Source organism: Homalodisca vitripennis, chromosome X, assembly GCF_021130785.1.
Source record: "Homalodisca vitripennis isolate AUS2020 chromosome X, UT_GWSS_2.1, whole genome shotgun sequence".
NCBI classification, from domain to species: Eukaryota; Metazoa; Arthropoda; class Insecta; order Hemiptera; family Cicadellidae; genus Homalodisca; species Homalodisca vitripennis.
This window is the reverse complement of record NC_060215.1, coordinates 69,512,304-69,527,144: the sequence shown is the minus strand read 5'-3', so window position 1 is coordinate 69,527,144 and position 14,841 is coordinate 69,512,304. Positions and strand designations below refer to the sequence as shown.

The 14,841-nt window shown below is 31.6% G+C and overlaps 1 protein-coding gene across 3 annotated transcripts in view; it reads left to right on the top strand.

Moving 5' to 3' along the window:
* Window positions 1-9,264, top strand: part of LOC124369154 (glutamate decarboxylase) — an 82,803-nt gene extending 73,539 nt beyond the window's left edge. For 2 of the 3 annotated variants that reach the window (XM_046826940.1, XM_046826938.1), the window contains exons 12-13: window positions 6,394-6,586; window positions 8,237-9,264. In XM_046826940.1, the coding sequence (XP_046682896.1) occupies window positions 6,394-6,567 (174 nt within the window). In that variant the 3' untranslated portion in view covers window positions 6,568-6,586; window positions 8,237-9,264. The remainder of the gene's footprint in view (window positions 1-6,393; window positions 6,587-8,236) is intronic. The other variant, XM_046826939.1, reaches the window with a different exon arrangement.
* The last annotated feature ends 5,577 nt before the right edge of the window (window positions 9,265-14,841 follow it).

Genomic DNA, 14,841 nt, shown 5'->3' with positions numbered 1-14,841 from the left:
TACCTACCAAAAATGGCTTAAAGATTATTTTGCCGAAATAGTTGATACTTCAAGGAAGATTAACTAAAACTGTACACCGTAATTTATTTTTACGTTTACAAAAAGATGAAGAAAACACTATAACTCTAACACTGTAATAGGCTTCACCACTTTGCCATTAAAAATTATGTCAAGCAGTTCCACGCTATGACATCACCAGTTTGTCTGTAGTTGCCACAGATGCTGTACGCTAACAGGGTGTTCAACAACTTGGAATACACTTTTTATTCATAAAATTCAGTAACTAATGCTAAAGTTACAGTGGATTAGTTTACAATAACGTCAATTAAATATGCAGACGCAAGAATGTAGCATGTGTTTATTTTGAACGTTTTCTTTACACATTAATAAATTCAGAATATCATAATGTTAATTTTCAAGTTTACCTACTTCTTAAATCTTCTACATTCAATGTTTTGTTTGTTTTCTCTTATGATATTAGTGCTTTCTTTTCAGCTTTTCAGCTTACCTTACACTACTTCTCACTATGCAATAAACGTGGATAGCTTCCTTACAAACTTAATGAAAGTATTGAAAGTTAAATGTATTAGAGAGTATAATACTTTTCGCGCTTTTATTTATCCCATATTGACTAATAAACTGAAACAGTGAGCCGTGTAATTCTAGAAACACCTTTACAATCTTTTTTTTTTTGCTAAATTATAGCGCTGTTCCCTTAGTTATGTAAAAGACCTTTGTGATAAAGTCTTAATCCAAGATAGCATCCTCTCTAAATTTGTAGGTACTATTTTTGCAATATTTCCTAGAATTAGATTCGGGTCCTAAACTCAGCAAACAACGTAACCAACGATATACTTTAAAGCCACTTTCTCTGTCCATGTAATTTTGGTTCTATCATCTTGATCTTATCTAGTAATGAAACGACAGTGATATACACGATACGTAAAGAAGTATAGTTCACCTCAACCTTCATCAATATTACAATTTTAAAACTATTTATTTCATTGAAACTGTTTGTTATAAATTCGGCACTTATTTATACGTGTAGCTTATTTATACGTGTAGAACTGATATACAGGGTGTTCTGAAAAAAGGTCCCATAAGTCAGGGCGTGATTTCCTCACATCAAAATAAGAAAAAAAGGTCTAATTAACATAGGTCCGAAAATGCTTAGTTACCAAGTTATACAGGGTGAAAAGATTTCGTCTGAATTTCAGTTCCCCTGCTGCAACGAAGCCCTACGGGTATTTGTTGGCTGTTAATTAAGATGTACAATTTAGCGTACTTTATTAAAATGAACTGAAAATTTGAATAAAACCGTTTCCAGACCTGTAGCTACAGTAATTTTTAAGATATGTGACGAAATACGCGAAACTTGGTCCCGAAAAACAAGTTACATTTAGGTTTGAAGCAGATTTTACTATGTTAAATGTACAATAAACACAACATATTTTTTCACGGTACTTGTAGAAAAATTTAATTTCGAAGAGAAAGATGTAAAATAAGTCTATAATAGACAAACGCAAACTTTAAAAAATAATCCTTAATTACATACAAAACGCATGAAAAATAGACAAAATCTGTTAAGCTCTCTACAAATGTAATATTGAAATTAAAACAGCTGTTTTATTAAAACAAATTAATGAGTTTACTATTATTTTTTATCAAGTAAATATTTTTAACAATCATACATTATCATACATAAAAAAGTTATCTGAATTATCATTCAACAAAAAAGTTACACTTGTCCTAAAAAAACTAACCACGTCACAGTAGATGTTCAAAATGTTTCCCCTCATTCAAAATACAAGCATCCAGCCGTCTTCTCATAGACTGCCGAACTCTTTCGAAGATCCCAGGTGTCTCACGTATCCTTTGAATCCCGTTAACAATCCTTATTCGCAACTCTTCTATGGTATCCACAGGCGAGTCGTAGACAAGCGTCTTTAAATGTCCCCATAAGAAAAAGTCTAGAGGATTGAGGTCAGGTGACCTTGCAGGCCATGCTACTGGGGCTCCTTGACCAATCCATCTGTTTGGATATGCTTCATTTAAAAATTCTCTTACTTGTAATGTGTAATGAGCTGGAGCTCCATCCTGCATGAACCACATGTTGTTGCGTGTGTATAGTGGCACATCTTCGAGTAAACTCATTCAGATTAGTCGTCAAGAAAATGTAAATAATTTTCACCATTGAGCGTATCAGGTAAAAAATTAATAAAAATTTTTATCACCCAGAATAGCAGGCCCATACGTTTATAGAAAACTGATATTGGTGACGGTTCTCTGAAATAGCACGTGGATTTTCAATTGCCCACATGTGAGTATTGTGGGTGTTAAGAATAGCCATTCTTGAAAATTTTGCTTCATCAGTAAAGATAATGTAATTTTAAAAAATGTGGATTTCTGCACCTTTGGATAAGCCATTGGCATAGCTGAACACGAGGAAAGTAATCTCGAGGCAAAAGAGCCTGGACCCTTTGATAGTGATAAGAATGCAACTGCTGCTCGTGTAAAATCTTCCAGACAATTGAATACTAACACCGAAATCCAAGCTAGTTCTCTAGTACTTCTTCCAGGAATGATTCTCTATTTCGTCCCAACACGCCCTCCTCCCAATTCAGCTGTACACGTTGTACGTGGCCGTCCTGATCTACCAACTTTTCCAGATTTAAAGGTTCCCGTCTCGCTTAGCCTTCTATGAATGGAAGAAAACATTTTATGAGTCGGTAACTGTTCTATGAGGAAAATGTTCCTGATAGAGTCGTCTAGCCTGACGACTGTTGCAATGTGCAAGACCGTACATTAAATGCATGTCTGCCATTTTCACCATTAGTGTACATAATATTCGTATTACCTGCCATGATGAATAAGATATTATTAGCTATCAAAAATTAACTTCAACGGCACTCGCACTAACTTGTATTAAAGTACAGATCAACACACACGCACTTAATGAGCAATGGAAAAATAGCTGCTTGTAAATGTTATTTAAATTATTATAAACAATGTTACATTGTTAAAACATATGTTTTAAATAGAAATTATTTTGTTTCTCAAATCAAATATTTTAATAAAACAGCTGTTTTTAATTTCAATATTACATTTGTAGAGAGCTTAACAGATTTTGTCTATTTTTCATGCGTTTTGTATGTAATTAAGGATTATTTTTTAAAGTTTGCGTTTGTCTATTATAGACTTATTTTACATCTTTCCCTTCGAAATTAAATTTTCTATAAGTACCGTGAAAAAATATTTTGTGTTTATTGTACATTTAACATAGTAAATCTGCTTCAAACCTAAATGTAACTTGTTTTTCGGGACCAAGTTTCGCGTATTTCGTCACATATCTTAAAAATTACTGTAGCTACAGGTCTGGAAACGGTTTTTATTCAAATTTTCAGTTCATTTTACATAAAGTACGCTAAATTGTACATCTTAATTAACAGCCAAACAAATACCCGTAGGGCTTCGTTGCAGCAGGGGAACTGAAATTCAGACGAAATCTTTCACCCTGTATAACTTGGTAACTAAGCATTTTCGGACCTATGTTAATTAGACCTTTTTTTCTTATTTTGATGTGAGGAATCACGCCCTGACTTATGGGCACCTTTTTTCAGAACACCCTGTATAAACAAGTTGTAGTATCATCACTTATCTATCTTACTTTTTCATACTTACCGCATTTATAGACTATATTTGAGAATGAAACTTACTATTCCAGCCCAGTTAGTCAAATCTACTTGGCTCATAGTTTATCTATAAAAACACACATTTCACTTTGTAAGCGTCTAGCCTAATTTGTAGTGAAGAGCAACGTAGTTTCTTCTGCAGTTTTATATTGGCTAAAATCTTATTTTTCTTATTTGCAAAATTTAGCCGTGATTTCAACAACGCTAGTTCATTTCATAAAGTTTTAATAGTTTCACTTTTGTTTTTGCCACTTTACTGCACGTAGTATTTTACTATGTTATGCTACATGATTTACCGGAATTGTCAACATAATCACTAAGCCTATCTCGCTTTTTCTTGCAACTTAATGGTTTATATCTCTCTAAAGCCGAAGCTCTGACTGACGGTGCTTTTTTCTCCAAAAATGTATTGTCTTTCCTGTGACATTGAATCGCCCGTCATTGGGAAAGCTATGATAAACTACACCCCACCGACACGAAGCAAACATCACAGCTCATGTTTCGCTGCAAAATAAATGGAAAGTGGATAAATAAAATACCAAAAAAGCACGAAGCTCAAAGCTGACAAAACCTATCGACGTATCATTACGGAAGTAATTAACTTTCAACAACAAAAATTTAATAGTAAAAGGGTCACACAATACATCTACTGTTTGCTTCAATAAAAATACCAAACAAGTGGTGAATTACTGAAGAAAGCGAGGGCAGAGGCAACCTGATGACAATCACCACTGTCTTCTATGTTTCTGCTTTCTTGAATAACACAGAAAAACTTTGACATTATTTGATTTTCCTTGTTTGTTAGATTGTCGTAGATTTCGTAATTCTTCACTTTCGGTGTTACAATATACTGTAACAAGGATGAAGTGATACCAAAAACTTATATATTGCAAGTAACAAGAAAAAGCTACGTACTCGTCTCAATCCCTGAGAGAAGAGTTACGGCTGAAGGTGCCGTAAAAGCAGCTCTTTTACTTTCAGCTACTTCTTGGGGAGTGACTATTACAGCTGTAATACATTTTTTAAAGTAATGACGGTGACATGATACTCAATGAATCTAATATCATACAATCTCAAAAGGCGTCATCTTACTGTTCGGGGCGAATTGGATATATTTGATTCATCACTTGCCTGTACGTTGTTTCTAAAAATATTAGGCGTAGACAGTTCCTTACACTTGTTCAATATATAGTCTGGTTGATATGAATAGTCTGGATCTATTCATCTCTTGAATAAGTTTTCTTTGAATCGAAATACCAGAAACATCAATTATCTCCTTTTTCATGTCAGGATTCAAGTATGTTACTTTCATCAATCACAGCTCGGAATCTAAGCAACGTTCTGAGTTTGCTATCTATTTCTAGAAGTTCTTTTACGCTATAAGAAGAGGGTCACAGTCTCTTTGGCAAAGATGGAGTATTAATTTCGTTATCCCCACAAAACATGATAGTTTTTAACAATAGGCCTCAAATACTCTTGTTTCTTTTTCTATAGCTCTCTGAGTGTCAGGTATTGTAGATACATTACCCATTTTACCGCTGTAACTTTACATGGTTTTCATCGGGGATTGTTAACCCTCCGAGCGTCCGTCATATGTTCTTAAATGCACACCTGTTTTGATGGGTTTTCCAGGCTTCTTTGTAACATTCATAAATAATTTTATTCAGTGTTGTATATAATTTTTCTTATATAATGCATAACTATAAAATATTTTAAAAAGGTATATAAATTGCAATAGCTTTTGAAAGTGTTACTTGAGGTAAAAATATTTTAGGAAAATGTATATATCTGTAATTGAAATATTACATCCATTAAGATCTAAATATCACAATTCCTTCCCTAGTAACCAGGTGAGGATGAAGGGTAACAGCATTGGAAAACTGTTCTCCTCTATCGCGTTTAGTTTATAGCGTCCGTTGTTACTGTTTTGACATCAAAGAACTGATCGCTAGTGTGTCTCTTAATATTGAAACTTTCACTCACTTTTCGGGAACAAACTGATGTGGCATGAAAACATAATCTTAAACTCTAGGAATAAAGGCGCTAGACACCAAGGTAGAGAGAAACGCCCTGCGACGGAATCAACTAAAAAGTTTAAGTTTAGCGGGAAAACAAAGTCTTCCATGGCCTCTTCCTCCTCACAAAGCCACTTCCCTTCATCACTCAGTCAAGTCCAAAGCCACTGGTTTGAGATTATTACAAATACAATTTTACCTAACGTTGTATATTGAATATTTAATTACAGAAACATCATTGATGTATTGCGTATTCAATAAATGTTTGAACTGTATTCAAAACTACACTATGCAAAATGTATATTAAGAGTGTGAACATTGACAACAATAAAGTTAAGTATTTAGAACTGTAGTTTGTTATAAAATTTCGGGGATCGAGCCCCTCCAGTCCTGGCCCACTGACCCGGGTAGTGGGCCAGCGACCGGAAATTAGACAACAATTTTCGGTAGCTGGTTCGGCACTTCTTTTTTGATCTATCGGTTACGCCAGCTCCTTGAGACAAACGTTATCGTGATACTACTAGGCTGAGGAAATCAATCTTATCTCAACTATTCAAGTGTTTTTAACTAACCTCTTAGAGAGTTTTACTTCAACAGAGTTTACTTCGAGGTCTTCACACGCACACTTTGTAAAAGCTGGAAACTTGCAGCAATAATCATTATAATCATTATTTTGTTTTGCCCAGATATGCCCAATACTGAAAGGGCGAATGATGACTGCTGGAACTCTGATGGTTGGTTATCAACCTCTTGATGACCGACCAAATTTCTTCCGCAACATTATCTCCAGTGCTGCTGTCACGGAGTCTGACGTAGATTTCCTCTTAGCTGAAATGGATCGTCTAGGCCATGATCTTTAAAATGCTACGTAAGTAAAAGGTATGCTTCTCACATGTTAGATAAGTAACGTTAATAATCGCTTGCATTTGCAGTAGATGTTGAACTTTAGAGATTTCAAAACAAAATATTGTTTAAAAGTTATTGTTCTAACTTTTGAAAGTATTTAGAAGAAGACTTGCTCATTTTGTAAATAATTTTGAAAAGACGTATCTTAAACAGTTTCAACTTGCAACGGGTTTGATAGTAAATCTCTTGTGCTTTTCATGTAACATTAGCAGTTCTTACTATTGGTAAACGAATGGAGAAGTTTCAAACCCGCATTGCTGAATTCGATGATGCTTTGACAGCAAAGAGTAACTATTTCAATATGCATTTAAAACTTAAATTTAAAATACACCTTTAGAACCTTTACTTCAACTGATTAAACTTGCTACAAACAACAACTTGAAAGAATACTACGAGAAGTGCTACAAGAATGAAGGCCTTATTCATTTTACAAGAAATGTTTCATGTATTTTTAGATTATTTGCTAATTAGTTGTATTGTTTGATAAGAATTGATCAGTAAAGTGTTACATATCCATGGGTCACTGGTCGACCATTAGATGTAAACGAAATGTAACTTCAACATGGTTTTACTTTTTTTCCTGAAGAACTTAAAGAGAAGTAATTACTTTAAAAGTGGAATGTTTTAATTTTTAAATCAACGCATATATAAACAAGCTTTTGGAAATGACTTTGTAAAATCTAAGTATAGAGGAAACCTTTCTGAACATGTAAAATCTATTTTGGTAATAGGGATGTCATGTTCGAGGGACAATGTCCTGACAATTTTGGTCAACAATAACTGCACAAATTTCACACATACACAAGAAAGCAGGGGATGGTTCATTAGAAAAATTGTATTAATGTTTTGTAAACGACTGTAAAGAATCTTTATTTTAGTAAATAAATTAATGTATTTTATATGGAAACGTTTGCTAGTTTTTTTTAATATAAGTAGGTACTACATTGACTCAATTCTGTACTACTGTACTACTGTAAAACAATTCTTGGTAGTTAGTATATCAACATATCTAACCATATTGTCTTTCAATATAATTCTTCAGATTGGCACTCAAATGAAAAATTTTGGAAACCCCTCTGCTCTAGAACAAATAGCTGCCAATGTACCTAACTTGAGTTGAGCACCTTGTATTTGAACTGTGGTGATACTATGTATTTTTGCCTCGCATAAAGGAGATACATTTGGAATGAGTTTAAAAATTATTTTAAAATAAACAATAATGCAGATAATTACATTTTAAAATAATATTTTTTAAATTAAATGTTATATTTTTTTATTTTATATTAAAACATTGTTGCAAGTATTAGCAAGCAATGCAGGGGATAAGGGATGCAATAATATTATTTACCGGTTAATTAGAACTGTTTGTGCCACTCCTGGTTTTATAAAAACCAAATTCATTGACAATAACTCATGTCTTGATACAAATTAACATTTTATTGTTGAAAAAATTTACTTTTTCTCCTTGTGCTCCTATATTATAGGTTCAAAAATGTATCTAAAAATAAAAAATATGAGTATTTTGAACTAAATAAAACAAAGTTCATCAGCATATTCTGAATTTCAATATTTTTACCATACAATTTTGAATATAATATTGATTTATTTGTTTTCTTATTACAGGAGATGAACATAAAAGAGAGTTATCTGCAGTAGTTTCATTCATGATATGATCATCGACAACTGTTGAAGTCATTCCCAAGTCTTCCATGTTTAGGTGGGTTAAGGCTGTAGTGTCTTAAGTCATGTGTTGTAAGCATAATGTCTAAGCTTAGCTGTTATTCTCTTTGTATAAGTTCAGGGGTGTTAAAACTAGAAAGATTATTAAAAGACCTCTTTTCTAACAAGACTTAGTTTAGCTATTAGTCATCGTATGACAAACACTGACGCTTCTGAGAAAATTTAATCTAGTGAAAAGTCTATTCATGTATCTCCATTTTCATGAAAAAATACACTGTATATTTTTAAATGAATATTGGAAGAACTATATGTTTTGTAAAAAATATAACGGCTCTTCTTGAAGAGATTCTATACTGTTAACAGTCTAAAAACATTTCTGACTATACGTTGTTGTTACATATTGCTTAATATAATCTATAAAATATTTAAATGTGTACAAAATAAACTGTTATACATATCGAAAATTAAATTAATGTTAACTAAAAGTCGTTTTAAGCGTAGTAATTGTAAATTACCTACAAGGAAAAGTGTAGATTCGCAATAAAAGCATGACATTGTCCCTTCAGCATAATGTTTAGGAGGACTAAGTTCTTGAGAAGCAGCTACTAAATATTGTACGTAATTGGCATTAACATCAATGATTTACTATTGTTTGCTACAGGAAAACAATATTTGTATTAACCAAATACCCATGCAATTGCCAGTTAATGTTCTATTCTTTAAAAATAAAAATTCATTGATGGTACTTTTTACAAGATTTAGGCTAAAACAGAAATTTTAAAAACTATACAGTACTTTATAGTAAACTGCACAATAAGAATAATGAAATGTAAATCTTTTCCCAAAGTAGCAAGTGTATCTACTTATACATGATTTAGTGTATGAATTAACTAAATTGTAAACAATTGTTAAAACATTTTCACAATATATCCACACACACAAAAATATATATATATATATATATATATATATATTTGTGTGTGTGAGGATATATAAACATTTTCTGCAAAACCTTATTACTAAAAACATAGCTTAATAAGTTTGGATAAAATAAATAAAAATATTAGAAAATGTGAGTTGTTCAAAATGTCAGCTGATTCTCTATGAAAGGACTTAACCATCACCTATCTCCATTGCTATCTTCTAGGTTGTTAAAAAAAAACTATTTTACTGTTAATCATAATTAAATTTGCTAAATATTTATGCGTTTATGGTTTGTTATACTTTTCTCTCTAATATATGTATTAAAGTAAGGTATGAGTCAAAGCTTATTATGTCACTAATAAATACTTTAGTTTTGTAAAATGTTGTTTCTCAGATATTTAGATGTTTATATGCAAACTATAGGCCTAACTGTTAGATTGCCATTAGAATATAGGATACATTGGTGGACTTAAAGTGGATTGGTGATTGTATTCGTAGCTTCTATCTTTGTTACGCCACGCCACGCTGCACAGCACTTGCAAGAACTTGCTAGGTAAGTAGGTATTGTATTCGTAGAGATGTATTAAGTGGAATATACGCTTCAAAATATTGTAAGCCAGAGGTTACCGAGTTGTTGCTGTTATTAGAGTAAATAAGTGAAGGAATGTTGACTATGAAGTAAAAGTTATTATTTAAGATTATTTATATCCAGAAACAGTTTGTAAGGCGTTCTTGAATTGAATTGTAATTTGTTGTAGATGGTATTATGAATAAAAAAAATGTCACGAAAATGTTGGTTTTAAAATATTTGACATGGTACTTAAATTGTTATTTTCAAATTTTTGTAAAAAATTGTTATGTGAGAAACTATGAATTTCAAATTGTGTATATATATTGAAACTAAATCAATTATTTTCTACTATTCTGGTTCACATCACATCAAAACTTTGCTAACACAATTGCCATCTTGAGATGTTGTGGCTTTGTTATGGAGTCATATTTCGTGAATAAATATTAAATTGAAACTCAGTTTCTTCAGTCTCAGTTTAGTATCTCTTGGCTGAAGATGGGTCCACACGACAAGGTAGAGATCTCGCAAGATTTTTATCGTGTTACTGGAAGCAATGCTTTGAAAAAATGTAAACCGTATACTGTAACTAAGAACTAGAAAAATTAGAAGATAGTCATGACACCGGCCGAGTAAATAAGAACCAAGATAACTATTTTTTGTAGCTAGTAAATCAAAACAAATTATATTTCTTTAACCAGAGCTGCTTTATACAATACCATTCATAGGCACATCTTAAATTATTTAATTTGAAAAGTAAGAAATATACTAATTTATTTTTCTGAATGTTAAATACACTAGATCCCTCAAAGCTGGACCAAATGTTTTTATTTTGATATACTAGTTAGGAAGGGGATCCAGGAAGCTGAAGCTACTTCTGCAAAAAAAGTCCATAAAAGAAAGACAAAACTTGAATTATACAACTTATTTATGGTTTATAAAACTTGCATTAACCAATTTTAAGTGTAATACACAGGTTCAGGTTAACCTCTATTATTCTACAGTGACTAAATTATTGTATACTGTTATGACGTTTTTCCTACCCAATAAAATATGAATGTGATCAACCCAATCTTACTTTTTCTGATTTAACCCAATCAGTACCAGGTTTTAATAAAAACATAAAGTTTCAGTTTTTTCTACTTTTCTACTCAGTAATGGCTGTTTAATGGTTTTAAACTGACAAAAACTTACTTAAATTTATCATGAAAAATCATGTTGATGTTTGAAATAAGAATTTAATATCTGAAATTTTCCAGCTTTGAGAAATATCTTTGAGATCAGTAGGATATAGAAATTGAAAATAGTTCTAGAAAGTTGGTTGCTGTCTATCAAAGGCAAATGAGAGTTAATTTACTCCAACAAAGGTTTTCAAAGAATTTTAATTGTCTCAGTGGTAAGCCCCAACCAGCTCACATTCCTGGTAGCAGTGGAATACCTCCAATTGGGCTCCATCACTAGTACTCAGTTGGCATCTTTCTAGTTGAGGAACTGGTTTAAATAAATCTTCATAGTATATGAAGTAATCTCTAAATGGGGCTGCAGCTGTAAAATAATATTTTTAGTATAATTTTTATATAATTTGACAGATGTTTATTTCCAATGACAGTGTCAATATAATTAGGTTGTTTCTCATGGGTGTGAATTGAAATTGACAATGCATAATTGTGAAAATGGTGTAATTAAATCAGAATATTTATACTTTGTACAGAAAATTCAACAAACATTTAATCAATAGAAGAAAGCTGGAAGTAGTTGTAGTTGTAATAAGTGGATTGTTCACTGCCTATAGTGTTGTCCACATTGGAAGCTGTAAATTGTAAAGCTGTGATAAGTGTCTTAGTTTGTATAAAACACAACACAACACACACACACACACACACACACACACACACACACACACACACACACACACACACACACACACACACACACACAAACATACACGCCAACACACATACACACAAACACAAGTGTATGTACACACACAATCCCAAGAACGCTAAGGTACTTTATTAGCATTACATTCTTTTCTTTGTTTAATATTGTTTTACCAACACAACATTTCTACAGTATCTCAAAATATTTGTATTTAGACTGGGTTTATATATTTTATGTAGCTTCAAACAAGCAGTTGCTTTATGGATCATTTTATAAATGTTAAGATATATAAGAATATTGAATATATATTTTATGACTAAGCGCTTAAAAATCACAGACACAGGTAGTAGAGCTTATAAAGCATGTAAGAGTGTGCCATGAAGTTATGACATATTTAATAACAAATAAACACATGGTTTTTAAATTTTCAATTCATATACTCAAAAATATTCCAAATGTAAATTAATACAAACCTAGATCAAAGATTAGGTTAACATTACTCATATATGAACTGCCAATAAATCCATTATTTTAAAAAGGGTCACAAACTATGTATGGCAGTCATCACCAATTCCTATGGACTATGGACTATGGACTAAACCTGATAGCTTATGGTAGTTATACCACAGCTACAGCTGGAATTTAATCCTACAGAGTGATTTTGCTTTTAAATCATATCAGATTGGATGTTTCTTCATTAAAGTGATGTCAACATGATGTAATTGTATAGGTATAACTAGTTGGTATAATGATACCTACTCAAATATATGAGAGGGAAAAGAATTTGATGAAACCTTCATGGTTTAATGGTCTAGGGTATTGAGCTTTGAATCTTAGTTAGAGATAGCATGGATTCAAATCCTGAAATTTTAAGATATGTTTAATAAGTTCCTTGCACAGGCCAGTGGGTGGCCCATGAGGACGGGCAGATAAAGGTAAAAATTTAATTGATTTCTCCATTAAAATAATTAATTTATTGTAATACAAAATTCCTCAACTACTTATAAAGCTTAAGTCAAAAGTCATTTCTTTGGCAATTTATGTAACTTGCGAGGAATATTATTATTTAATGAAAACTTGTAATCTATTAATATTTTAATATCCTATATAAGTTGTAAGGATCAGTAAGCTCCAGAGCATTTAATTATGGTTTTTGGGAAACTCTTTATCTTGTTATTTTCTTTAAAAGAAACACACAATTTTTCAATAATTTTAAATTTCTTTATCTTGTGCTATAAGTGTAATTATCTCATAACATTTAGAATGAAATAACATGATATAAATAAAATAACTTATTCAGATGCCTTTACCAGACTTACGGTGCAGTATTAGTTCATTTCCTTTTATGTTTTTTATACTAATCTTAATAAAAACTCCTTGTCGTGATGGGATTGAAACAAAACATATGCACACACATACATCGATACATATATACATACATACACAGCATACATTGCATTTTAATCTGAACTAGTTGTAAACTTTTAGAATGGTAGATGAAATAAACTAAATTGTACATGGTTATAAAATATTCCTTAACAAGAAAATAGGTAAAATTTCTCAATTTATAACTGAAGAATTTAAATTACCATTACAAAAAAAGTTGAACTACTATGATTGTTCAGAAAATATTTCCCTATCAGTTAAAAATAAGGTAGAAATTAATGTCATTACATTTTATAACATACCAGTTAAAGATAAAATGGTAATCTCATTTTCTGTAGGATCTTTCCTAACTCTACTCTAGAGAGAATATCTCTAACTGAAAAGAGATATTCCTTGATAATAGTCCTACTATCCTTGATAATAGTCTTCAAGGATTGAGAAGATGTGAGCTACATATCTTGTAGATTTTGATTTTGAACAAATACCAGAGCCTAGCTTGTTCTTTATTAGAGCAGATAGTAAAGTAACACAGTTCACTCTTCAAGTTGACACATTTTTCTCATCTGCTATTTGCGTAATGTTGGTGAATACACTTTTTACAACAGTCGAGTAGATTTTAATACACATGTCACACAATTCTACTGCCAACCTCAATCTTATTATGTGAACATCATAGAGACTTTTTGAAACCCAACCCAAACTTCATCAAGCCTCTGTTATATCTTCATACAAATCTACTATGTACAATATCTGTGGAAAAGTTTTGCAACTCCAACTACTTAATTAAATCTCTTCATTTACTTTTCAATGACCCTTCCAGCCCATACAAATTTAATGGATTTATCTACTCTAGAAATAAGCACTGTAATAGCAGTGTCGCTCATAAGGTTTCCACCATTAGTAGTTTTTCTCAAGTTAGCGAGAGTTCTCTACGATATGGCCATTTGCGATCTGGCTGCAGGTAACAACTTGAGTTTTATCCGAAAGAATAATACTAAACCAAAATGCTTTTACACCCTTATTTTTCACAGTAGAGCTATGGAAAATATCTGATTTTAAAAATTATTGATACACACCAAAATGCTTCTGAGTTTTTATTATGAAGTGATACTTTTTAAATATTAAAACGATTAAGTAAAACAGGGTTTGAGGTATAATTCTGAATAAACATTTACACTAAAAGAAACGACACAGCATATGTATTTAAAATGAAATTTCTCCTATAGCTCAACAACAAAAAATAAAGTTGTAAAAGTTTGAAGTTTATCTTTGTTCTTATGGGGATAAAACCAAGATGATCACCAGTACAGATGGTTCTTTAATGAAAACCAAAAATAACAGGATTACGGACATTTACAAACGTTATTTGTCATATATGATAATTGGAACACATTTTAAGAATGATATTATTCTATTCTTCAGATATCAAACTCTAAGTTACAAAATTAAGCATGCGTAAAAACTAACAAATCAAGAAACATGTTGCTGAGCATGTCAAAACAAAGTTTAGAAACAAAAACATTTTTATACCAAGTAAAAATGTATCTTTCCAATGACAAGGAAAGATAAAACGAAATGCAAACAAGATGCTTAAGTCTTTCCTTGCTGTGATTGTGCATCACATTGTGTGCTATGTGTTCTTGGCTTGTTACTGTTATGATTTATTTTTTCTCTATACTGGGTTTCCGGTAATAGGTATGACATAAAATTGTTCTGCATAATGCTTAACTTTATCTTGTAAAGCTAAGCTTTAGCACTAATTATGTTTTTGTTTTATTGACGCTTTTGC